Below are 26,409 nucleotides of genomic sequence, written 5' to 3'. Positions count from 1 at the left end.
GCCTTAAACTCTATGAATCTGTGAAATCTCTGGACACAGTCCTGCACCTCCTAGAAGATACTGACGGGCCTTCCCTCCCATAGATTTCAGTGAGAGTTGAGGGTGCTAGGCACTTCCCTTGACTGGGTGCTTAAGAAGGGAAGTACAAACAACCCAGTTTGCTAGTCCCAAATAGTGTCACGTTTAGAAGTGTGCTCGGGTGCTTAGTAAGTTAATGCTGAGGTATGATTTTTTATTTTACTGGCATAGTTCGTAAAAAGCGAGTGGAAGGAGACCGGCAGTAGCCATGCCATGGAGGATGTGAAGAGGTACTGAAGGCACCCAACACAGTAGCAGTCTCAGATCATCCACTGGTCAAAAGGGAAGACACTGGAAAATCATTGTAATAAAGGTTGCTCATTTCCGTTACCATCCCCTCTCATTGTTAAAATTGTTTTTAACTTTCATATTTAGTTTTATTTTTATGAAAATATAATTGTTTTATTGGAATATATTAAGCTGATATCTACAACCTAGAGGTAAAATATGTCTTACTGAGCATCAGCTGTAATCATATTGAATCTTTTTAGTCCTTTTTTGTTTAATCTGCTAAAAATGATCATTTTACATTGATAAAGGATTCTCTATATAAAATGGGGCTTTCTGACCCTGTCCTGCAATGCTTTAAGGATGGGAATAATCCTCACTCATGTGAGTAGTTCCACTGAAGTCAATGGGCTACTCAGGTGAGTAGGGACTACTTATGCCAATACCGGTTTGCAGGATCAATGTCCTTCGTCCCCAGTCCTGCATTCGGATCCATGCAGTTGGAACTCCGCACATGTACAGATCCCCGCTGAATCAGCAGGATTCTACCTTGTGTAAGGTAGATTCCATCTGTGAGTATGATCAAAGTCTATTGTTTACATCTGTTTAAGTTAGGCCGATCACGTCATCAATATTACACTGACATTTGTATTCTTATTCCATGATGTAAAGTAAAAATATAAGTGTTGCCAAACCTAGAATACCTTAATGATGACACGTAGCTATTTTTCTATTCATTGAGGATTTTTTTTTTTCTTAAACAGAAGGCAAGGTTTGCAGCTATAAATCTCATTAATGGAAGCCAGTATACTGAGCAATGTTCGTTTTGCTTTGAACCACTGTTGACTTTTTTAAATTTCTGGTACTTATGTGCATTTATTAATATAAATTAAAGAATTGTTCTCAGGACCTGTTAGAGAAAGAATTAGTAAAATATTTAATCCAGGGCAGCAGCAGCTGTACCCAGAGGTGGATAAAAATCAGAAGAAGAGTAATGTATCAATCACCTAGTTTACATTGTTAGCATCTGATTCAGCACTCATTCCCTGTTAAGCAAAGTGCTTAAGCACGTGCCTGATTCCAGTGGGACTTTAGTAATAGTGCGTAAGCACTTTGGTGCCTGTGGGTAGACTTAAGCACGTGTTTGAATGCTTTGCTGAAGCAGGGTGTTAGCCCAGAATTTTGTACATTGTGCTGAACACATGGAAGATACTTGTGCAGCAGTAATTAAACCCAACATGCAACAGCACTGGAACAAATCCGTGGGGTGTTGTCAAAAGATTGTGTGGAGTGTTTAGTTTGCAATATAATTTCATTGTACTGTGTATAGTTTTATAGTATCAGACATTATGTTCTAGCCATATATATGTTTTGTCATTGCCAACATTTGAGTCTGTTAAAGAGCCAGGGGTTCGCTTTGATCATATTTAAATGTAAGGAAGGATACTGTTAGCTGGTTTAGCTATACTAATCCTTTCAGAAAGCTAAAGGTGTTTAACTGGGGCCAACAACCTGTGATACCCTTGAAACATTAGCCTTTCTTCCTGGCCTACATGCTCCCCATCACTTGTGCTGGCAAAAGGGTGCTGGTCAGGGGACTATGGAAAGGGAATGAGTGGTGTTCTGGCATGCTCTGGCACCTCTGAGCCCACAAAAGACATTGGCCTTGGGTCTGTAAATCAGGAGGTGAGGGAGCCAGGGGAGCAGTCAGTGTGTGTGGCATATTCCCCTCTGAACCTGGCAGCTTCCTGAACAGAAATCTGCCTGCGAGTCAGTGCTGCTTCAGGCAGCATAAATTCACCCTCTCTGCCATGTACGCCTTTTGTAACATGGCAGGGATCAATGGCAGCACCGCTTCTGAGGGGTGCAGTGGGGGAGAGCTGGATCTCTGCACTATGGCCCTTGATTGTATAAGGCACTTAAGCACATGCTTAAATCCTATTGATTTCCTGATAAGCGTAAAGTGCTTTGCTAAATCAGGGCCAATAAAAGTGGTATCTGCAGGGTTACCCTGAGGAGTCTAGGGTTCTGAGGAGCTTTCAAGGCCCTCTCCCTTCCCCAGCACAAGGTTAGAAACTCCTCCTCCTCCTCAAGGGAAGAATGGGAAACAAATTCTATGAGGGGACCTCGTGGAATTACCAGTGGGTTTTCCCCCGCCGCAATGCAGGATTTGCTGTCAGAATGGACATAGACCCAAATAGTCTATGTAAAAAAAGGAGACAGAATTCCTTCACATGGTCCTGATCATGCATAGCCTTACGTGAGCCATCCTTAAAACCAATGGGGCTACTTGCCTGCATTACAACTACTCTCACTTGATTATGGGTTTGCAATATCAGGCTCCATATGGGAGAAGAAATTTGATTCAAGTATCTTTGTCCCCAAAACCAAAGATTTCTGATGTGGATAATCTTCAGCCTGAAAAGAAATCTGTTCTGTCTCCTCCTATCTATTCCCTTCTTCAGGCTTTTTGGTTTGTTTGTTGTTGGTTTTTTTGGTGGGGGAGGGGGAAGATCCCAAGTGCATCTGGCTGGGTTTTTTTTACATTTTAATGATTTTTTATCAGTTACGTTTTTTAATGGGGTCTTGTGTGTTCAAGACAAACCAACGTGATGCATGTATAGTCTTAACCTCCATTCAAAGTGTAAATGACACTGTATTTGCATGCCGCAGTTCTGTAAGGGTGGGTTGGTAGAGCTGCTTTTGTGATGTATGGCAGCACATCAGCCTGTGTCTATTTGAGCAGAGCCATTGTGCGGTGGCTAGATTCGAGTCAGCAACAGTTTGTGACATTCCACTTGGTGGGCTAAGCAAGGAAACAGGCTTTGGGAGTGCTGGTAGTCTGGCCTCCATCGTCCGTGGCTGCAGGCACCAGGCACAGATATCTGTTTTCTAAGGGTAAAACTCTTCAGGCAATTGAGAGTTTCACCTAGTAAGAGCCAGAGGGTGTCGTAAGGCCCAGGCCATGTTGGGGACAAATAACTTCGTGGGGGGACAAATAACATGCATGGGGGGAGGGAAATAACCCTGTGTGGGACAGGAAAGAGATCTGGGAGGCATTGTGTTTACCGGAGCTTTCCAGAATACACAAGGGGAGCACCCAGTGCATGACATCCCTTCTCTGGCCAGCCAGCTCTGCTAGGGTCATAGCTGAGCCTCCCTTCTGCCCCTCCTTGTCTCTTTTGGAGGGTTTGCACTCCAAAGAGCACTTGCAGGGAACAGTCCTTCACCTCAGGAGAGCGCAGGGACTGCAGTTGCAACAAGGGACTGCACAGACATCACGAGGGGACCTCCCCTTCTTGTGCATCCACAAGGAGGTCATGATTTAGCCTTAAGCATTTTATAGTGAACATAGTGACAAACAACGTATGACAATATAAAGGTGTATTCACTATAGTTATAGCAGCATGGTGCACTCATCAGTGGTCCCTGGACAAAGCAGGTCTAAATATTAACCTCAATACAGAAGCAGTTGGCCAGTCTGAAGGGGCTTAGTGTTTGACTAGATCATTTTAAAGTACAATTCCAAGCAGATATTAGATTCCCAGTCAGGTAGCTCTGATCCCAGGGTATAAATGAAGGCCCCCTTTTAAACAAAACAAACAACAGAGTAGCTAGGCTCATTTGCACATTGCTTCTCCTGTGGATAGTCTGGGATTTGTTTGTATTTTTTATAACATTTGCCATGGAAAAGCTCAACATTGTGCATATCCTAACATTTATGCGTGTTGTAGAGTGCACTAAGGAACGTCAAGTGTACGTGTTAAACACTAGAAGAAAATGTTTGATCTGAAATACAAATGATTGCATGTGCACAGTGCGGTGCATTTTACACAAGGGAAGAGGAATCATCAGAATATGTAGCAGTGACTCCCAAACATCTTGGCTTTTATAAATAAACCTTCATAAGGACATTGGCTTTGTGTGTTTACTTGCAGCTGTGCTAAGAGACTGTCAATGCTTTGTCACGGACGTTGGAGTAAGCAACTTTCCCCACCCTCGCACTCATGGCTTTCACCTACTCTTGAGAATCATTCAAGTTTCACTTTCTGTCTCCCAAGTAACAGAACTTCAGAGGGAATTAGACATGTGGATGGATATGAAAATCCTGCGAGGGGCTAATCTGCATCCTTAGGCACCTAAATACCTTTAAAAGGTGCTTATGTCACTTTTTAAAATGGGTCTTAGGCTACTTAGTCACTTATGAAAATGTTACCCCAGAGCTATTCCAAGGCCAAAATATGTGATACTGACCTTTTTAAAAATGACATGGCTCCCAGATTAAGTACATCACAAAAAACAGAGGGAGCAGAAAAAGGTGGGGCTCTTTTGTTTAACCAAGCCTAATGTTTTCTGTAACCTCAGCTTCACTATTCTGCATTTATAATCCCAATAATTTGTAACTACGCAGTGAATTATAACAGCAGGTTTATGCAGGACAGTGGTAAATATTGGTTCAAAGAAAGAAGTGCAGTTCATAATGAAGTGCTGGTACAAGATCTCATCTGAGCTAAAAGGCGGCAAGATTTTCAGAAGGTTTTGTTGTGAACTCAGTTTACCCCTACATGTATTTTTTTTTTCATTTGTGTTGTGCAAGATCTAAAATCCAATTCACAGTCTTAGCTTTGGGATCTTAGAATAAATCTCAGTTGTTCTCATTCTTGACTTCGTTGGACTCTGCAGATGTGTCAGTGATGAAAACTCATCCAACAGAACAGTCAAATAGAGCTTTCTAAAAGCTAAGAAGCAGATCTCTTATCTCCTACAAGATTAATCAATCTATAATTTATCAGATTAGCAATGGGGCCTCTTACTTTTCAATGGACAGTGACGCCTGTGACATTTTCTTCTGTAAAATATTTTTGTACAGCAATTAGCCCTTTGTATTCAGAGAAATTACATGTGGTAACAGTCTGGTCAGTAGCAGCCTTGTGTGGGTTTTTGCTGGTGTGTGTATGTAGTTAGCACACGGTTGCTATTGCCAGATCAGGAGCTTGCATCAAAAATTTTACGCCATACCTCACCTTGGAGTATCCCTTCATAGCTCGTTTTATGAACGGCCTGCAAAATGGCCTCTCCATGGGCTTTGGGTGGAATATATCTGGCTATGAGTGTGATCTTTCAGTGGTCATCTGTGCAGCACCCTGCCAGAATTTGCCCCATTGGTTTCTTCCAATGTGTACAAACCTCTACAGGTGTCCATTCAATGCTCTAAGAGCCATAGGAGTTAGGCACTTTATCTGCTCAGGTGCTTCTGTAAATCCCACAAGACACCCATCTGCAGCTTCTGGCAAATAATTGACTGTGTAAATCTGGCTGTAGGGGCTTACCCCGTACCTTAAAATATACAATACAATATCAAGGAGTGCCCTTACATAAATAGCCAGAAAAACCCTCTAGCCTCCCAGCTGATGCCCACCCCAAAGCCCATTAAGGAGCGCAGCATGCCCAGAAGGCTATCAGATCCGAGATCATGCAGAGGAAAGCGGGAGCCAGTTCCACATTTGAGGAGCCCACTCCAGAAATGCCCAACAGCAATAAAGTAGCTCTGACTGAACCAGAGCATGACTGCGCTACAGCTATTTCCTCAATAGAAGAACAATTCTCAAAAACATTTTCCAACTGTTTGGAATCAAATTTCCAGCCAAAGCTTTTACTCAGTCTCTGGACTAACTCAATCCTCCACCCCCTGCCCCTCCCAATCACACTAGCTATAGCAAGCCTTTTTGAGTTCCTGTCACAACAGGCTCAGCAACTCCCTCCACATGACGTCAATCACTAAACTTTCACTGATCCTCACTCAGTTCAACTCCTGGTAGATTTTATTTCTCCTGCAATCGTGAGACTACAGGCTAGACTTACTAGTAAAATATGGCCGAGGGTAGCTGTGGTCAGCCCCTTTATTGCAAACTGAGTGCAGCCCTTAGGTACCTGCCAGGCAGCCAATGCAGCTTCGGTGTCACAGTATAAAATGTAAAGGCAAATCCAACTCCTGCTCCCTGCTCTTGCAGACATGCAAGGCAGAAATGCTGCTTTTCTGTTGTGTGAGGGAGGGGAACGAGGGAGTGCAGGCAGCCAGGAGCCAGCACAGGGTGTATTCCCATCCCCATGTGAGCTCCAAGGGGGGGGGGGGGGGGTTGTCCTGCACACTAGGGCTTGTTGTCGAAGCATGTAAACAGCAGGGTCACATGAGTCACCCCCAATTCTTAGTCTCCTTGGTGCTGCCTCAGTGGCCACAGTGATCAGAGGGGCTTGGAGTGGCAGCAATAACGTAAGCTTTTCTGTTCTTAACTAGGGAGAAGATGAAAGGGATGAGCGCAGTGGGAGCCCTGGGGGGATGTTAGGAACCCAGAGCGAAGGAGGAAAATGGGGTATTGAAGTTGTCCCCGTTCTGGCTGAATGGGTCAGAAGGAAGAGGGGAAGTGCTCTCTGGAAACATGAGCTATTTCCTAGTCACCGTAACTAGACTCAAATGGACCCACCTGGCCTAAGCTTCGGCAGTGTCAGCCTAGATAGATCACTAGCCATTTATTGTCTTGTCATCCGATCTCTCTCGATCCTGAGTAACCCTTGTTTTGAATTAAACCAGTCGGGCTTTGGATTCTTTGTGGACTTCACACAGGCCATCCTGGAGAGGCAGAATCACCTGCCATCTCTCAGAGGCAGTGCAAGGGCTGATGTCCTCTCGTGGGATTCTCAATCCACAGGGCAGGTCACGTTCAGGGCAGTGCTCTGACAGATATATGGGAAACACTGAATGCCTTTGGATGTGTGTAAGGGGCTTACGTGGACACTCCTTCACCTCCAAGCGTCTCACGCAGTTGCCATTACCCTTTTACTGTGGCTTTGCTTGCAGGCCAGGTTTACCCTTGATAGATTAATGTTACCCCCACCTATTTGCCCACACAAGCTGTGAGGATACAGACATGAAAATTCTTTACTAGTCTTCTAATTTCTGCCTTTTCTCCCGCCCTTATTGCCACTATCATCTTCCTTGACTTCCTGTCATCTCACAGCACAGCTGCTGTGTCTTTCTGGCTTTCCTCCTTTGTTTCTCTGCAGAGAACTCGACAGAAGAATTGATGATGAACTTCACAAGAAACTACGGGAGTGCTTGTTAAAGCCAGAAAACAGTGCTAATGCAGCAGCTAGCACCAGGGAGAGGGAGTTGGCAGGAGAATCAGTGAGTCCAGTGCTTTGAGATCTTTGAGTGGAAGAAGTTAGGAAGGTCAGAGAATTATTGCTTTCTGCCTTTGGCTCTTTCACACAAACACAAAGGACTTGGAAGGTGGGACTTGGTCCTGCAGCCTTTTTTCACATGGCTTCTCTGTAGTCAGTGGGAGTTTTGGCTGTGAATGGGCTACAAGACTGGGACCAGTGGCATTTGTTTTCAATCTGAGCTTCCATTTTGGGAGTCAACTTCTCAACCTGCTCCTCTGCCTTTTCAAAATTAAAAGGTAATATAAAAAAAGCTGAAGCTTCTTCGCTTACAGAAAGATAAGGGACTGAAGCCATTTCCACATTATCTCTGAGAATATGTCTTGATTGCTTGGACCTCATTCCTGTCGACTCTAAAATCTGTCCAATATGGGGCCTGAGCACCAGTGATTACAGGCCAAAGTAAAATCAAGTGGGAGTTTTACCCCTACAAAGGGTGCAGGATCCTTCCAATGTGTGTGAAATTCATGGCAGTATGAATGTAGCAAGCTGAATTTACTGGTGTACCTTCACCTCCCTCTGCTGCTGGGCACAGCTGCAAGGGCTCCCCACTCGTCTTGTTGTGTACAATCAAAAAACCAAATTTTGTCAATTTGTATTGTCATGAAAAATGTTCAGTGTAGCTTGAATCCAGCATTCCAGAGGCAGGGATGTGACTCTGCCAAGGCTTCTGCAACATTTAAGGTAGCTCTGGTCAATTTCTTCATTTGTGTGTGTCTCAATTTCTCTGTATGCATCCAGGGTACCATATCCAGGGCCCAGGGATAAGTTGCAGCCAACCCCCCAGGAGGCTGGTGTCTAAAAAGTAGCTCATGGTCAACATGCACTGCTGCTGATTGGGAGGTGGGAAGGGAGGAAAGAGGAAATGTGAAATTCCTATAATTATTGTAATATTTGTACTTTTAATGAACAAAATTCCACTAGGTGCCAGTATTTCTGCATAGAAATCCGTAAATCTCTGTTGTAACAGGCTTTTTCTTCATCCTGACATCCATTTAGAAGCAGATGAACATCCACTACCGCTGAAACAGAGGAGGCTTAGCTAGCGCTTGGGGTTTGCTGTGCAGAAAAAACCGCAAACAACCTCCGCCCCCACCCCCACCTCCATCTCGATCTCATTCCTGCCTGAGTGGCTTTTTTTAAAGCAGAATTTTGCTCGGAAGGATCCAAGCCACAATGAAATGCTTTAAATATTCATGCTATGCTTGTCCATTCTAGTAAAGCAGATGAGCACAAACAAAAGCAACACGAGGGGGGCTCCCTTAATGACGGGCTGGCTGCCTCTTAGAGCCAGCTGCCTGATTTTATCAAGTCTGACATTAGAGAGACTCTCTTTGGTGAACAAATAAAGACAGCTAGGCTAAAGCAATTGCACAGATCATTTGCCTCTCTGGTCTTTCCTGATTTCAGTTGGTATTGAAAGCCCTTCAGATATATTGAATGGTGTAGAATCTGAAAGCTACATTTCAGATTGTGCAAATTAGATCTTGCATCTTGGATGTCACTACATACCCCTCCCCCCAATACTCCCTTTGGAGTGAGAGTCGAGCTGTACCAGTGAATGCTGTAAAAACGACAAGATACGATGGGATCTGCCATTAACGCCGTCATGTTCCCATCTGTACAGAACGTGTATCTGAGACAGCGTTCGGAGCTATGGGATAACAATGCTACAGAGCTAGACAATGACTGAGTGGTATATGTCCAGTGGGCCACTGTTAGTATTTCCTGCTGGTCCACATGCCTAATCCTGCAGTTGCACACGCTGGGGGCTCCTTTCCCACGTTGATTAAGGTTTATTGGCAGTCTAATGGGCATTTCAACCATATCATTAAATCACCACAATGCTGGGCAGAACAGAGGGATAAGAACAACATGTCTGCAGGAACCACCCTGGAGGAATTTTCTCATCACTGTCACCTGACAAAGAGTTTTTGGTTTCTACTTTTGTCCATTAGGTGGCATACTAGCACTTGACATTACTGTATATTTTCTCATTTGCTTGCAGGTTTCTTAGCATTTCTTTAGCTTTATCCTGTCCCGTGTATAGATCCTGGGAATAGGAACAGCCCCATCTTTAGAAAGTAAGGGGGAAATCTTCTAAAAATAATCACCTTCAAAATAATATACTCAGAAATGATTGCTGTGTGTCTGTTGGATAAAGCTGCAGTGTGTATGAGGAAGTGTAATTGAGGTAACTACTGTAATAAGCTTTCCGTTTGACCCATTGGCTCTGTAGTGCACTTTGAGTGACATTGTACCTCTGCTGGGGGAGACCCTGGGCCAGATTGCATTCTGGTATACTTAAGCAGCACTTCATTGAAGTCAATGGAATTTTACCTGGTTACCCCAACTCTGAATTTGCCACCGTGTGTCACGTTCACATCACAAGTCTGCACAAATGGGGATGAACTGATGCAGCGGCTCATACAAGAGAGTGAAAGTCTCATATGCATAAGCAAGTCAGAAGAAATATTCAACGTCCACCACAACTCTAGAAAGAAAGGCAAGGGAGGTTATCCTGTGTGTCTCTCCCCATTCCAGGTGGCCATCATAAAGACTGGAAGGGTACAACTTTTGAAAGGTTATTTCTACAATGTAATCTGTGCAGGTTAATGAAAACCAAAAATGATCATAAATTCTAATTCAAATGCCATCAAGTATTGACGTCTGTATGTTCTAGTCCTAGTCTTAAAAGCAGTTAGAGAGTTATTAATAGAGACGAAGCACAATTGTGCATTTTCCAAGCAGATGTTTGCACAATGTACTATCTTTTTAGTGGCGTGTTCACGTGAAACATAGTAGGTTCTCTCTAATAATGAGGGAGTCTCATTCTTTTGCTCCTCTCACTCTGACTTCTTAATTAAATGAGTAAATCCGTGACAGTTGTTTTAATAGCTATGTAATGCAAACACCGTCTTTTATCAGGAGTTAGAGGATCTGATTCTGCACTTCCTTGAAGTCAGTTGGGGCACCATCCTGCACAAGCTTAGTGTTAACATCATACCCAGTCCCATTGACTTCAGGGGGGAATATCCAAAAGTTTAATGTTAAACTCCCACTTGAGTGCTTACAACTTTTCAGGATTGAGACCTTAAAGTTTCAGGTGTGCAAGGAATGAATACAGGATCAGGCCCATAATTTGCAATTATAGGACCATAATTTGCAAAACTGCTCAGTCGCTGTTTCTGTGTTTGTGCATACAATCACTGCAGCTGCACAGGCAAATATCCAGTTAGCTGCCATTCAAAATCAACTGACAGATGATCCATCTAAATGATGCTTTGCATACATAATCATCACCATTACGCATTCCCTCACTGTAACTGTGCATGCACATATCTGGATTTGTAAGCGTCTGCAGTTCTGACAATTTGGGCCATAGCGATGCTGTTTGTATCCTTCTCGCTTAGATTTTGTTGAACAATCAGCTGTTCATGGTTTCAGGATGTTTAACTTGAGTTTAAACATTCATCCTAGCTGGAATTTGGTAAACGAGGGCTCAGCCTACTAATGAATTTGCAAGACATTTTGACCCTTTTGATGGGCTGATCCTGCCATCCTAACCTGGGCAAATATCCCACAGAAACCAAAGGGGATTTTTGTCTAAATCATGTTTAACTGCTGGATGGGACCCTTATGATAAAAATCTCATCCTCAGCACACAGCAGACTTTGGGGGAGTAGGAGTTCCCCTCCCACGCTGAGAGGAAGTGCTGGGCACCTGCATAGAGGATGCTGATCTAATGACCACTGAAGTCAGTAGGAGCCTTTCAATTGATTGCAAAGAGTGTTGGATCAGGTCCCAGAGCCATGGGGGCTAATAGTGCCCATGCTACTGCATCTCTTCTTCAGGGTTTCAAATAACTCTTCCTGCTGCTAGCGCAAAGCTGTGTGTATGGATTTCCTGTTACTAGGCTGCATGTGAATCTTACCACATTCATAAACTGCAAAGCAAAACCCAAGTGAGCAGCAAATTACTGCTTGTTCTCTGCTATTCATTGTCACAGAATAAATGGTGACGAACTCCTTGGGTTTTAATATGGGGGATGCCCATGAAATCCCTTTTTTGTTTCACGGTCACGTAACATTAATTAATATCTCCTTATTGTAAAGGGAAATTGGGAAGGAATCAGCTCCACCCACTTAGTGAACAGCAAGACTGAGACAAAAAGAAATACAGCCTTGAAACAACTGCTGGTATTGATGTCCAGTCTGGCACCAAGCATCTTAAAGTGCTCTGGGTTCACAAGAAATGATTGCTCAGGCAGCTGGGAGTGGCGTTTGGTAGGTGGGGGCTGCTCGTTGTGTTCTCATTGCGAGACAAAGCAGCAGGCACGGCAGGATTACAGAATACATCATTATGAATTAATGGGGTGGCGGAGACGTTGGACTGAAAATGGGGTCCCAGTTTTAAACTCATCATACCATTTTCTAACAGGTGCAACAAATAAAGTGAGCATCCTAGGCTGGCAATATTCCCTCTTGCCTTTCCCGTATCAAGTCCAGCTATTTAATGAAGCAATAACAATCAAGTACATTTTCTGGTGATTAAGGACTGGTTTGGAGGAAAGGATGGAAACCACTAACTCCAGCTGGCCATCAATCTCTAGGACACAGCCTCTTAGGAAGGCTGTACCCTTGTAAGATCAACACATTTTTATTTGTAAAATACCCTAGAAGAGGACTCTGCATTTTGTGTGTGCGATTGACTGATACAAGCATCAGGTTGCATGTTTTCTGGGCATTCCTAGATCATTAATAAATACTAATACTTTGCACTTTGTGTAACACTTTTCATCCAAAGCTTTCTAAGTGTTTCACAAAGGTGAGTACCATATCCTTTCCATAGTACAGATGGGGAAACTGAGGCATAGAGAGGTTTAATAATTTGCTCAAATTCACACAGTAAGTCACTGATAGACATCTGTGATGACAAGCCAGTGCTCTGAATCCCCATCCCCTGTTCTAACCACTAGACTGTATTGCCTGGTACCTTACCCCATCAGACTAAATTCAGTTATCAGGCATTCCATTTGTTTCAAGTATAATTAATCCAGATCTCAGCCATATTTTCTCTTTTTTCTCTCTGGTTCAGTGAAGCCTGTGCTCACTGTACACGACAGATCTGGGAGATTAGCTCCCATCACATACATATGCAAGCAGCTTTGAACATAAGCAGAGCAGTAAAGGGAGCGTGACTCATCCAAGAGTATCTGGGGCGACGTTGTCATGACAACAGAGCTTTTAACTTGGTATCTTTGTATTATTCAGACTTCGGAGATTTTAATTAACAGCGGGATTCCTCTCCCTCCATTTTCCCAGACTCTTAATATTTACCCCTCATTTGCAGTGTCACTAGGCTAAAGATTCAGGACGATCCTGGAAGATGCTGAGGGTCCATTGGCACTGGCGAGAGACAAAAGTGCTCAGGATCTTGCAGGATCAGGCCTTTTATTCGCATGTCCCCTCATTGTAACATTTTCATTTAGGTAACTACAGCACATTCGCAGAGGCTTTTGTGAATAAAGTGAAACAAAATGGCATTATGTTCTTTTTGAAATTTAAATCATTTCCAGATACACTGACTACTGACGAGAAAGAGACTATAAACTGGGGGGGAAGCGGGAGTGCACACCCATAACCTCTAGGCAGGTCAATGGGAGCTAGGCATTCACTGCTTAGAGCAGGGTTCACTTAACCTGCAGGATACACAGCATCAATTCACCATTAAAACCAGCATCAATTCACCATTATTGTACGTAACACACATCTGTTATAACTGGTCTGCAAATTGTACTTTTAACTGGAAAAACCTCAGCCTCTTTGCTGCTATTTTGTGTTCAGATGCAATATAATATGCCCTTTACTCTCCCAAGAAGCCCTCAGTTTTGTTTGGCAACACACAGCAGCCTAGTTAATTATTGCATAAAAAGGAGACTTTTTTTTTTTTTTTTTTTTTTTTTTTTAAGGAAGAGGGAAATATACTGCAGGGAGACCCATTATTGTGAGATGATCATCATTCTTGTGTTTCTGGGCTATCAGTTTAATGACAACTAGGTGTTCCACATGTGCTAGCCCTTGAGATTGTGTTCGGATGGATGGAGCAGTGGGAAAGAGATATATTTGACTGAATAGATTCTGAAATCTATCCAAATGGCAGTTTGAGAGAGGGAATGCAAAATGTGAATCAAACAGGGAAGGAGGAAAGCTAATCCTGTGGAATCTGTCCTTCATGGTCAGATTAATTAGCTGGAAAATGCTTCACAACAAAGGAAATGCTGGATATGGTAGGTGCTATGGAAACACCTCTTAGGTCTGAAGATGAAAGCAAGAGCAGATGGTGACAGGGTGTTCCAGGAAAGGGAGAAGCAGCAGCCAGGGGAGAAGGTATGCAATTAGAGAGCCCCTCTTTTCAAAAATGAAGATCTGCAATTAGCAGCTCAAGGGAAACAGATTGTCAATCTGTGCTGATCTCCCTTAGAGATAGGTGAAACAGCTAGTAATTGGGGTGACAGGACAATGAAACACTTTGATAAAACAATTAAAGCCTAGAGCAATTTATTTGGTTGCTCTTCCTGAGCATGGACAGACGTGAATTTCACATGCCTGACTGAGTTCTGGAAGCACTGCCTAAAACCTTGCTCCTCCCCACCTCCACTTTTTACAATCATCTGGCTCCATCATATTCTCTTGTGGTGCTGAATGGAATAGTAACATTGCTAATTAAGAGTCTGCTCACTGCAAAAGGGCCATATATGCTCCCTATTGCAGCTTTCGCCTTTCGGTCTAAAATTTTCCAGGCTTGGCTGCTGACTGAAGGCTATTTCTTATTCTCTTGAAAGCTGGAACAAAACCAGTTAAGCTGTTGTTAAGAACAAGATGTGTGTATAATATAATATAATACAGCGCCCCCTCACCGTCTATTCCTATCTCACCAACACCAGTTTGTCACCCAGTTACTCCATATAAGAAAAGTTCCTCAGTCATATAGAATGCTCCAGTTGCCTTCCCTCCAATATCTTCACTAGCTCCCTACTTTTTTTTCTTTCCCAGCTTAGATTTCCTACTGCCAATCACTCTCACACTTCCCAAACCAGTGCTGCAGATCTGCCAGTGACAATGAACAGCATTGCTTAGTGGTCCAGTTTGGAGCTATCCTTTCTATCTTAACTTTTCCTTTAATTAACGCACTCAGCCAGCCATTGCTTTAAACATGCATCAAGGATACGAACATAATATTGTATTAAAAAAGACACCACTGCTAAAAGTGTCATGGCCTCATTCTTCCTCATCCAGACACATGCACAGCGCATTTCCCCTTTACACTCCTGAAATACGCAGGTAAAGGAAGGATTTGCTGTAAATGGACGAGCAGCTAACTCAGCTAGCAGTGGACCAACATGATTCAACAGGAACAGCTGCACTGTTATTTTCCTTCCAAGATTTTATTCCCAGGTTTGAGTGTTCACACATTGTAAGACAGAACAAATTCTTTTTACACACACTGAAAAGAAAAGACCCCTCTCAAAATACAGTTCAAACCTTTAGCTGCTCCCTAGAATCATTTGCTTCCTAAGGGGCTCTGGGTTTTAGCAAGCTCCTTGGTTTAACTCTGAGCAGCACCTAACTGGGTTTCATAAGGCAGCAACCGGCTATTCCTCATCAACCCACCTTTCAGGTGTAGTTCACTCCTTGTCTCTAAAACAAGAGTCCTAGTAAACAGCCCTAGACAGCCTAGTGGCAAGGCAGATTCAGCAACTTCCTGCCAGCATCAGGTTTTACAATTCTCAGCTCCAAGCCCTGGGGCCAGATTTTCAAGAGAGCTCAGCTGCCACTGAAGTACCAAAAGTAATAGGGCCAGATTTTCAAAAGGGCTCAGAACCCAGCCTACTGCATTTTTCTGAAAATCTGGCTATTTATTTTGGTGCCTAAATGGGAGCTGAGCTCTTTTGAAAATCTGTGTCTGGCTGTGGGTGCAGGGTTCTTTTGAAAATCTGGCCTCTAACCATTAATAAAGACATTTGGTCAACCTGGTCAGCTCACCTCCAGCTCTGCTCCAGTATTTAATGAGGTATGATTCACTTAGGCAGCATTAACGAGTTTACAGCCAGGCTGCTTGGAAGATACAGAGACGATCAAATTTAGTTTTCAAAAGAAGCTATGCTCTGAATCAAGATTTAATGCCCTCCTCCCACAGCATAATGCTGCTGGTCTATTGAAAAGGGGAAAATAACATCTGTTACCGGTCATTGCATTTCCAGTTTCTTACTGATGCCATTAATTTATAGGAAACATGGTGACTCAATAAGTGCCTTATGGCTCAAGGAAGCTGGCTTGTGACCCAATCACAGCCTCTTGCCTAGGTACCCGTAATCAAAGACTACTTGTCACCATGGGCCTGATCTCTCAAGGTGTGGCACTCCTTCAGCTCCTATTGAAGCAATGAAAATAAGAGCACACAGCACTTGGCAGGAGAGAGCCCTCTGTCAGTCATGGTAATTACAAACCCTGGAGCACAGCATAGCTATCGGGGACGGATGGAAGGATATCTCAGAGGCATACCATCCAGAATCCCCCCCATCACCTTTCTCACTCCTTTTTGTTTTCCCTTGACCTTCCCTTGGGTCAAGAAAAGCTGCAAGTGTCTCTCTCCAGAGCTGAGCAGTGCCACTTCTTAAGGCTACCAGAAGGGATGGCTGGAGATACTCTGACTGACTTCCTCCATCCTAGGGGCTGCGCATGCCAACTCTACTGCATTCACAATTGATGACTGAAATGGACACTCACTACCAGTGCAGCTGAAGAAAACATTTTGCCAAAGTTAAAGATTTAGGAACAGATTCTGATCCCAGTTACACCAGTGTAAATCAAGAGTAACGCTGCTGGTTTGAATTACTCTTGATTTGCATAGGTGTAAATGGGATCAGAACCTAGCCTTTATTTTTCATTCAGTTCACATCAACACTGGAAGGATTTTATGAAAACATATTTTGCAGCACAGGTGAGTCACAAGATATGTTTGTGATAAAACATGAAATGCAGAAGATAGGAGGAAATTGCTACACTACACCACTAAGGTGTCAGAGAAATAACAGATGTACTTGCTTGCAAAGGCAGTAATCATTACCTTAACATAATAAGTGCCCGCTTAAAATGAATCCTTGTGCTTGAATCCTTGTGCTTTTTGGAAATAGGTGGGAGAAATTAATATAAAATTTCAAGTGCAGAGGCTTGTAAACAGGATAGTCATATTAATAAACTAATGTATTTGCCACTATAGTACTTGTGCAAGAAATGCAATTAGAAAGGTGACTAAGAGATACAAATAAGGCACGACGATGTCCATTAAATAGAAATATATAGTAGTCTCATCACTTCTTGGGAGACTATGTTCAATAGCTTTTCTAATCTTTAATCCCAATAGGCTTTAACCTTTAAAACCCCAAAGTCGTGGCAGAAAAACACAATGTATTTGCTTTACTCACTTGCAAAGATTAACATTCAAAATGGGAAGCTTCCCTCTTTATACAAACAGGTGAAAGAGTTATTAATGCAGACACATGGTTATGTACTGTTACAAGAATGGAATCAGTGAGACAGCCCAAGCAAGGGTGAGTAATGATGAGTATTTCCCGGAATGTGTGTCAAAACAGAGCAGTCATGAAGAGGCTTGGACTGTTATCTCAAGATTTGCAGCGCTGATAAATGAAAAATTATTCAGGGGCAGAGGTAGCTATGATTTGTAACAAAGCTGTTTAGGAGATGAGCCCAAGCCCTGCACTGGAGCAGCCCAGATGGCGCTCAGTAGTCCAGATAATTGGTTGGTTCAGTTCAAAGCCCATAGCTACAAAGGCAAGGATACATGTTTATGAACATTATTTGTACATAAGTAGTGCCTAGGGGCCCCAGCTGAAATCAGGAGACCCCATACTGGGCATTACATAAATACATAGTAATATAAAAGACAGACAAAGGGTGGAGAAAGGCAGTATTATTATTTCCATTTTACAGATGGGGAACTGAGGCACAGAGAAATTAAGTGACCTGCCCAAGGTCAGACAGGAAGACTGAGAGAGCTAGGAAATGCACTCCAATCTCCTGAGTCTGAGTCCAATGCCTTACACACAAGACCATCCTCCTTCTCTGTTTGACACCTTTGTCATTAGGACAAGTAGCCTTCTAGATCAAACCACTGCTATTATAAAAACACATGGAGGAAGTTCCAACAATATTTGGAGAAAATGCTTAACATTAAAATTTCATTTCATGCCATTCATTTGCACTTCCCTGATTTGCTCTAGTTATCCCAGAATGCATCAGATTCATTTTTTTTTTTAAAAGAGAGGTGATAAAAACGTTGCAAGTTTACAAATAAAAACTGATTATCTGTTTTTCAATGTCCTTGCTGTATATTAGGAAAAAATCCTATCTTTAAATGACAATAATTTTTTTCAGAGATGCTAAAAGAAAACCAATAACTGGAAATTAACATGTTCTTTAATCTGATGCTACCATATCTGGATAGAAGGATGTTAAGTTTTTGCAAAAAGTCCAGTACTGAAAACGTATTTTTCTTTATACTGAAACAAATCTAATAGCTGTGATGGCAATGGATTGCAACGGTCACTGCATAAACCAGTCCCAGTAATTACCGTTATTTGTTTTTGTTTCTACAACCGTATTAAAAAAAAAAGCCATTATAATTTACAAATTGATTAAACATTTCAATTAATGTTACTTCCTCTTGTACAATGCATTCTTGAAGGAGCTTTATGCAATTTATATGGTTAGTCTGTAGTCCACAAATTAGTTTCCTACAATAAGTTTTACTTTGCTTGTTGAGCATGGAATAAGTCTCCATTTTAAAATTTATACTTTTTGTCACTCAAAATATAATATACAATTTCTTATTTCAGTTGTTTTAAATTCAGAGCCTGAGTCTCGAGCCTACTGCTGAACACCGTCTACCTAGCCTCCTCTTCCTTTTTAATGAACTCATCACGGCAGCGTCTAGAGGCTAATCGTTACATCACAGGCTCTCTCAAGCTTTTTGAGTCATTTTCGTACACACCTATAGACATTACTAAGTGCACTCCGTTTCATGAGGGCAAAACAACTTTACCAACCCATTTTATACCCATGGCACTTGTAGCCTTCAGTGATAATGATGATCTTGGAAGCAGGTTCTTGGAGATTTTAAATTAGATTATTGAATGTATGTCTCCTCTGAACTTGCTTGGTCTGATCACAGGAGCAAAATTTACTTTAAAGCTGGAAAGATCATTTATATGTAAAACCCTGCTTTTAAAAAACATCCTTCTTTCTTGATTAGCTCTGCATTCAGAGTTAAACTCTTAAATTACTATTGATTCGGTACGTGAGCCATTTGCAGAAATATATTGATTGGGTAGAACCTTACTTGTAATGGAAGAAATTAATACACGTGCGATAGAGGCAGTTAGAACAGTAATAGACTGATGGGAAGAGGATCCTTTTTAATCATTTAATGAGATTGCTATGTTCTGTATATTTTATTCTTCAATTATTGGCTTCCATATTATCATATCTAACAACCTTCAATGCCTAATACAGAACAGACATCAAAGTTCCAGGGATGGGGTTCTGAAAGAAGAAAATGCTGCAGGGATCAACCTGCAGCGAACTCTTCACACTGCAATTAAAAGGTTCCAGGGGCCATCCTATAGGTCTGGGACTTAACTCATGCCCATATTAAACCAGCCTTGGGTGAAACTCGGGAATTTCATCACAAACATTAAGAAAAAATGCTCTACTGCTGGTAAAGCACCCCCACCTCAGAAATGCCCTTAACCCAGAGTTACAACACCCAGGGTTGTGAAGTAGAGACTCCCAGGCACTGGGAAGTTTAGGGAGGATACAGAAAGACTCAGCAAAGGGTAAGATAGTTAAGATAGGCTCTGACCAGCGAATTTATGGTGAATCATCTGCACAAACAAAGAAGATCATAACTAAGTTACAATTTGGTCATAAGGAATAAAATGGGGGAAAAAAAAAAAAAAGACTTAGCAGGGAGAAAATATAGGTGCCAGCATGTGACTGATTAAATTCTGTTACCGAGGGGTATTGAATAATGAGATAGGTTTAGTAAAGTTAAAGGAGGTGGCTAGTTTTACCTAGATAATGAAAATGAAAAACAATGCTCTTTGGGGAACCATCGCTGGACTGCAGTTCAGCATCCAGCTGCCAGAACTCTTACCCCTCTGCCTGACCGTGACGTGCAGAGGCATCACTGGCACCCCAGATGAATGGATCCTGACTGCCCATTGGGTGAAGTTTGTTTGTGAATTGGGAGTGGTGAGCATAACAGGTTTGCTTGGCATATGTATTTTCTCTGTATGGCTAATAAATAGATGTTTAGAGTTGTGTAAGGCTCTTTCACTGGGAAAATATCCTGTAGAGCTGAGAGTACAGGCAGGTAGTTAAATTGATCAGGTTTTTCCCTGAGCCCCATGGGTATGGGTAGGTGCCTTACACCTCTTCTCCTCCAACACCAGGGGCTCTTTATCTCCCCACTGAAGATGGGGACTCACCCCCTGGCAGAGGTACCTTTGCCCCTGGATTCCGAGTGGGGCCTCTCTCTCTTCCCCCGTGAGGAAGTGGAAATTTTTTGTAATATTTTTTATTAATCCTATTTGTGCCTCAGGTTCCCCCTACATTTTACATTGCTACCCACTGGGGAAACAGGATTAAGTTTGCTCTCAGAGTAGGCTAAGGTCTTGTCTTCACTGAAAACTTATATCAGTGCAGCTACATCTCTCAGGGGTAAATCCACACCCTTGAGAGATGTAGCTATGCTGACATAACCCCTAGTGTAGATGGTGCCTTCCATCAAAAACCTCCTCATGGGGAGGTGGATTAACCACAGTGACAGGAAAACCCTTCAATCACTGTAGTGAGTGTCTACACTGAAGCACTGCAGCTGTGCTGCTGTAGCATTTTAAGTGCAGACATAGCCACAGAAAGTCTGAAAATGGAGTTCAGTCCAGCTTGGCTGGTGGATTGCTCTGGAATGACCAGAATGGTCAGTGCTTTAACCTTCCTTTCTCTATGCTGAGCTACGGCCATCCTATGCTGCGTTCCAGTTGACTAAGTACACCCGCCTGTTTTGAAAACGCTGCTCAAGTGTCACCACAAATACTTAGTGAGATGTGTTAATCCCTGAGGAGTGGGCAAGTCTCTACCAGGGGTCTATCTCAGCTGCACTCGCTGGGCAGAGCTCTTGGTGTGAAGCAGGAGTGCTGAGGCCCCAGGTTCAGTCTCAGGAGGCAAGGCCTACCCTGAAGGAAGAGTGAGACCCCTTGGGGTCTGACAGATTGCAGGGGTTCTTCCAAGAGACCATTCCAAAATTGGGGGTGTAGCACTGCTCCCTTAGATCCAGGACACCTCCACAAACACAGCACAGCCTTGTGGGGATGCAGCCTCCTGGCAGAAGAAAGCTCTCCTCTGCCCTCTAGATCCGCCTGCTGAGCAGAGCATTGGCAGAGAGCAGGGAAAAGAGGAGACTGCTCAGAAAGCGGAGGCAGTTTGGGCCTTCATCTCTTCCCCTTCCTGCTCTTCAGAGCAGGCTGAAAGTCGGAAGGAAACGTCTTTTCTGATTCCCCACTAAAATTATGGCCATTGGAACATGTGTTGCAGAAAAGCAAGCTTGATTCTGATTCTCCAGTCCTACACCTTGTGTGGTCCTTGACTCCCATGCAAAATTAGGACCAAATAGGTGTGAAATGCTACCGTCAGAATGCTCCCCATGCTTACAGCTGTGGTAGCATTTACACACTCTCTGCCTTCTCTTTGCATAGGAGTCAGTGACTCCCTGTGGGGCAAAGCAGTGCACAATCAGACCCTCCCACCACTTGTTGCTTGAAGGCAAGACAGCGAGGTTCAAATTCTTCTTTGTTACACCTAAAGCCAGTGGAGTTGCAGAGGTGTAACTTCAAGAAGAATTTGCCTTCCAAATAGCTACACTGGTTCTAATCTCTGCTCTGACATGGACTCCTTCTATGGCTTTGGACAAGTGGCCTTAATCTTTGGGTCCCCTTCTGTGAAATGTGTTGTAAAACCATAAAGACTTTTGTGTCTAAAGACACGGAGCTAACCTGACATTTACCTGCTATTAGAGAGACAAGGTGGGTGAGGCAATGTCTTTTATTGGACCAACTTCTGTTGGTGACAGAGACAAGTTTTCAAGCTTCCACAGAGGTCTTCTTCAGGTGTGGGAAATGTACTTAGGCTAAACAATTTGTTCTGCCTTGTATTTAGCTGTACATAGCTCTGTATGTTTCCCACACCTGAAGAAGGGCTGTGTGGAAGCACAAAACATAGTATCTTTTATTGGACCAACTTCTGTTGGTGAGAGAGACAATCTCACCCACCTTGTCTCCCTAATATCATGGGACCACCACAGCTACAGCAACAATGCATATACTTGCCATCACTCTTATCACTACTCATCTGATGTAACACTCTCCCCCATGATCTATATGCCTTTTAGGGGGCAGGGACGCCTATGTAAAGTGCCTACCAAAGTAAAGCCCCAATCCTGATTGGCTGCTATTGAAATATAAACAATAAAAATGAGTGAGGGAGTCTCTCAACATCGATAAATTGGAGTGCTGCTAGGATTAATGGCAGTTATGCATTTTTTTGATGAAGTGCTCTGGAATTCCCAGTTAAGGAAGGTCATTTATAATAATGGCCATCATCTTTTTCAGTACAATTTTGCAAAGAAAAATACAATGAGCTCAAGTTTGACGCTAAATGCTAATGAGTTCTGTGATGGTAGGTTCACTTCATGTAAGTGGAAACAAAGTCAATTAATCAGGCAACAGCAGAAGATTAATTCTGAGAAACACAAAATACCTTTTCAATCTCACAAACCTATTCATGTTAAGGGAAGGGACTAAAACTAATTCAGAACAGCCTGGAAGAACTGCTTAAAAGGGAGTTAAGACATGAAGCAAGTTATAGAGGATCTGTTTGACTGCCTCCAGCACTGGAGTTTGCATAAGGTGGGTTTGGATTCTCTCAATTAATTCTTCTGATGGCCTCGCTACTTTGGAGGCAAATGAAAATATCTATTCAGCTGTTGAGAGTGATCTGATCAGACACCACAATAATGAACTACTCCTACTGGACAACTCCAGTCAGGTGAATTAGCTAATTGTGGTAGTTCTCTAATTCTTCCATTTGGGCAGGTTTCCTGCCAGCAGTGGAGTTCATCTCAGGAAAAAGCAAACTCCTGGTGCCAAAAAATAGAGCAGAAATAGTGGGGCTATTTTAAAAAATAGCTGCCATGTCTTGTTAATATCATTTGCAGATACACCACACACGCACAAATAGACGCTGGACTCAGTGGAAATTAAAGGCCAAAAAAAAAAAAAAAAAAAAAAAAAAAAAAAAAAAGGCGTAGAGGGTTTCAGCAAAGAAAGGGATGAAAAGAAGGCAGATGACCTGCTTTCAGTCACTCTCAGAATCAGCATTCTGACTCTTATTCATGTGCTGTATTTTGCTCCCTTCTAAATCATCCTTTTAGGGACACAAGATGTCAGGAGAAACAACACTATGAACATGTTGTTGGGTTTGAAATTCAAGGGAATTGCCTGTCACCAACAGTAAGCAGCAATTTGACACAAGTCTTACCAGCAAATATCTTTTGCCGTCACCATCTCTTCACCCTACAGCAATGAAACAGAACGTAGATGCAGTAAGCTCTCTAGAAAATCCTAAAATGGAATGACAATCCAGAGCAATACCATGATAAACTGTTATGAGTATTAGAACTGGTCTCTCCACTTCTTTCATTGAATTATTAACTTTTTCCTTTGTACAATCAAAAGCAGCATCCCATTTCTGTTTTATTTCATACTCTAGTGTTCCCCTTTCCTGTAGTTTGAAGCTACTGTGTCCACAATTCTGTCCACCCACAGACTGATATTTTATTGTTCCTTTCCCTAGGGCCATAATATTTTCTGAAAAGCCCCAGGTGAGAGTTCTGTGTGTCTTCATCACAGGCACTGTAGACTCAGATTTCTAATGACTGTCTGTGCCTTCCAGGTGATGTCATTTCTCCCATGTCACACTGTTGTTTACTTCTCTGTGGTACTGTATATTCTACAGTTCAGATCTGCTTTTTGCTTCAGAGTAAAAATTAAGTTTGCTGTACTCTTGACTGCTTGGGTTTATTTCTGGCATCACCATACTATAAGGCTTACCTGCAGTGTTATTTAGAATATCTAGCTGTGAGAAACATTTGTCAGCAGATGCAGTTCATGAAGTTCCAGTTATTTAACATTAATAAACCCCACCTTAATGCAGTTAAGCAGAGTTTTTCTTTTTCATTTCTTCATCATGATGATTGTGATTGAGTTTCTCTAAATATTTTGATTTGATAATTGGGTTCCTATTTTGACATCTTTAGCTCATTCACTTTCCAGGTAAACCAGCATGATTGGCTTATTTTAGCTAAAATAATTCACTAAATTCTAAAGAGCTGGGCTCAACCAGAACTCTGGATACAAGCATCCCTAAACATTTGAGAAGTTTGGGTCTGGTTCTTAGCTTTGTGGCCCTGGCCTGTGGCTAATGTTGTAAGGCAAGGTTGGTGCTATCATTTTTAGAGTCTGGTGAATGAAACACAAGCTGCCAGGAATCTGTTCACTGTCTCCTTCAGTAAGGGTGGTAATTGCAGCAATACTTAAATGAGCAAGATCAACACTTCTTGAAAGCTCCAAAGTTGTTGCTATGGACTGGACTGCAGCTAGCACAGCGCAGAGCAGAGCTGAGCTCTACAGAGTGGAGAAACACTGTTCCCTCTGAAAGATGACTGGCAAAAGCTGAGGGAGGGGATTTTGCTTAATATTTGGAAGCCACACAACAAACAATAACAATTCTTAGATGTAGCCTAACGCCACACAATACATGCAGTCTACAGCAGACATATCTGCATTAGTATTTACTATTATTGTTTCCCCATACATCAAACATAAGCAGATGTAGTTACTAGAACTTTAATATTAGAGAGACAAGGTGGGTGCAGTAATAACTTTTATTGGTCTAACTGCTGTTGGTGAGAGAACCAAGCTTTTGATAAAAGAGATTACCTCACCCACCTTGTGTCTAATATCCTGGGACTGACAAAGCTACAACACTACATACTTTAATACTAGTAAGTCAAACAAAGTCAACAGAATCAGACTGACAAACCTCAAACTTCAACCTCACTTGTAACTAATTTTCTGGTCATTTCCTTTCTATGTTCCTGACTTTGGAACAGCTGAGAAAGAGACTATGCCCCAGAGAATCTATCCCCTGTTTACTCTAAGATGGGACAGAACTTCAGGAGTTTAGTTAGTGCTGTGTAAATATCACGTAGTGTAGAAATGAGCAATGAAGGTCATGTTTTCTATACACCACCTTCAGTCTCAGGGCTTTGATTTAAGGCACTCCCAGTAACTGGAAGCATAGCAGTAACCATTTCTGTGGCAGTGGTATAGTATTTGTTGCCTTCAGCTGAGCCAGATTAATGAGGAGTTAATTTTATCAACAACAACATTTGACATTTAAATTTCATCCCAAAAGCTCCCAGAGATCTTCATATACTACACACATAGCTTTGCACAGAGAAACATGCACATATAAATAATTCTCTTCAAAGTAATATTTTCAAAATCAAAACTGAAAACTGGCCCAAAAAACAAATAAAGCAGCAGCTTGGATTTACTATTGACGTGGGTGTTAAAATAGAACTGGAATCTTGACTCCAGAACCTTTAATAAAAACTAAATACCTCTCCATTCCAAACTGTTGCTGTTTAGGAAGTTAAAGCTGCTGTGTTATAAAGGCACATATGGACTTGGAACACTATGTGGAAACTGCAGGTTAATTACTACACACGCTAGTTGGTACAGATGGCTCCAGCTTAGCAGGGACATATGAACCTCAGTACACTCAGAGAGGATTTCCAGTTGCACTCAGTAAGAACACTGATCCTTAAAATGAGTCCTGGGCACTAGCCGTGCAGAGAAATTGTACACCTTGAAAAGGAAATAGAGATTCTAGTGAGGAAGCCCGTGGGATGAATCAGCTGCTACCTAGGCACCCACTGGGGGGGGGCAGTATTTCAGTGTGACAAAGTGCAAAGGGACAAAAGGAGGGAGGGGGACTTTGGACTTCTCAACTGATTCCACTCTCACCCGCTAAGATTTTGTTTGCAAGTTAGAATGTTGAACTGCCCTCCCCCCCCTGCACAAGTGTTTAAAGAGTGTTTGGGGAGATTCTTCTCTGGGGAAAGAGTGTTACTAAATGGAGAATATGAAGAAATGAAGAGGGCAAGGCACCCTAAAAGAGTGAGAAATAGCACCCAGAAACCCTCAACACACCGTGGCAATGCTCCTTCCCCACTCTCCCATCTCCAGTAACATCATTAAACACAATGGAGCCTAATTCTCCGCTGTCTTTCACTTAGCACAGACATTTTCACCTGTGCAAATTATGGGTAAAACAATACCACATCAAAGAGATTTAAAACCCACTTTGCATAGTGGTAAATGGCTCCACTAGGTGCAAGGCAGTGAAGAATCAGACCCGTTAGAATCAAAGGGAGAACATCACCCACTTGTAGACAGTTTATGAGGCTAAAACAGCACTGGAGTAGATAACCCCATATACACACTCAAATGCTTCCTTAAAATTATCTCTGCCCTCCCACCCAAAATAATAGCCCCCTTGTAATAGTCATATGACTATTCTCACCATGTGGCAAAAGCATCTTCCTCTAAAAAGAAACCCCTCCTGGTTCCAGGTGCCGAGTCTTTTTTCATTTTCTACTGGAGATTAACCTATAAGAGCA

At 42.4% G+C, this 26,409-nt stretch overlaps 1 protein-coding gene and 1 long non-coding RNA gene across 2 annotated transcripts in view; one reads left to right on the top strand and one right to left on the bottom strand.

The window, feature by feature from the left end:
• Positions 1–4,220, top strand: part of LOC137158179 (tropomodulin-2) — a 44,593-nt gene extending 40,373 nt beyond the window's left edge. Inside the window, exon 10 of the mRNA XM_067555837.1 lies at positions 250–4,220. Coding sequence (XP_067411938.1) covers positions 250–284 — 35 coding nt within the window. The 3' untranslated portion in view covers positions 285–4,220. The remainder of the gene's footprint in view (positions 1–249) is intronic.
• Positions 4,221–8,419: 4,199 nt separating this feature from the next.
• LOC137158359 (uncharacterized) lies at positions 8,420–26,409 on the bottom strand. The gene is made up of 4 exons (XR_010921390.1): positions 26,313–26,409; positions 23,202–23,236; positions 9,865–10,018; positions 8,420–8,546 (listed from the first exon to the last, which is right to left on the bottom strand). It is a non-coding gene; the product is annotated as an uncharacterized lncRNA (long non-coding RNA).

The sequence above is a fragment of the Emydura macquarii genome, unplaced genomic scaffold, assembly GCF_026122565.2.
Source record: "Emydura macquarii macquarii isolate MOO-44397 ecotype Brisbane River unplaced genomic scaffold, CSIRO-AGI_Emac_v2 contig_1644, whole genome shotgun sequence".
NCBI classification, from domain to species: Eukaryota; Metazoa; Chordata; order Testudines; family Chelidae; genus Emydura; species Emydura macquarii.
The sequence above is the reverse complement of the archived record's forward strand: the minus strand, read 5'-3'. Positions and strand labels throughout refer to the sequence as shown.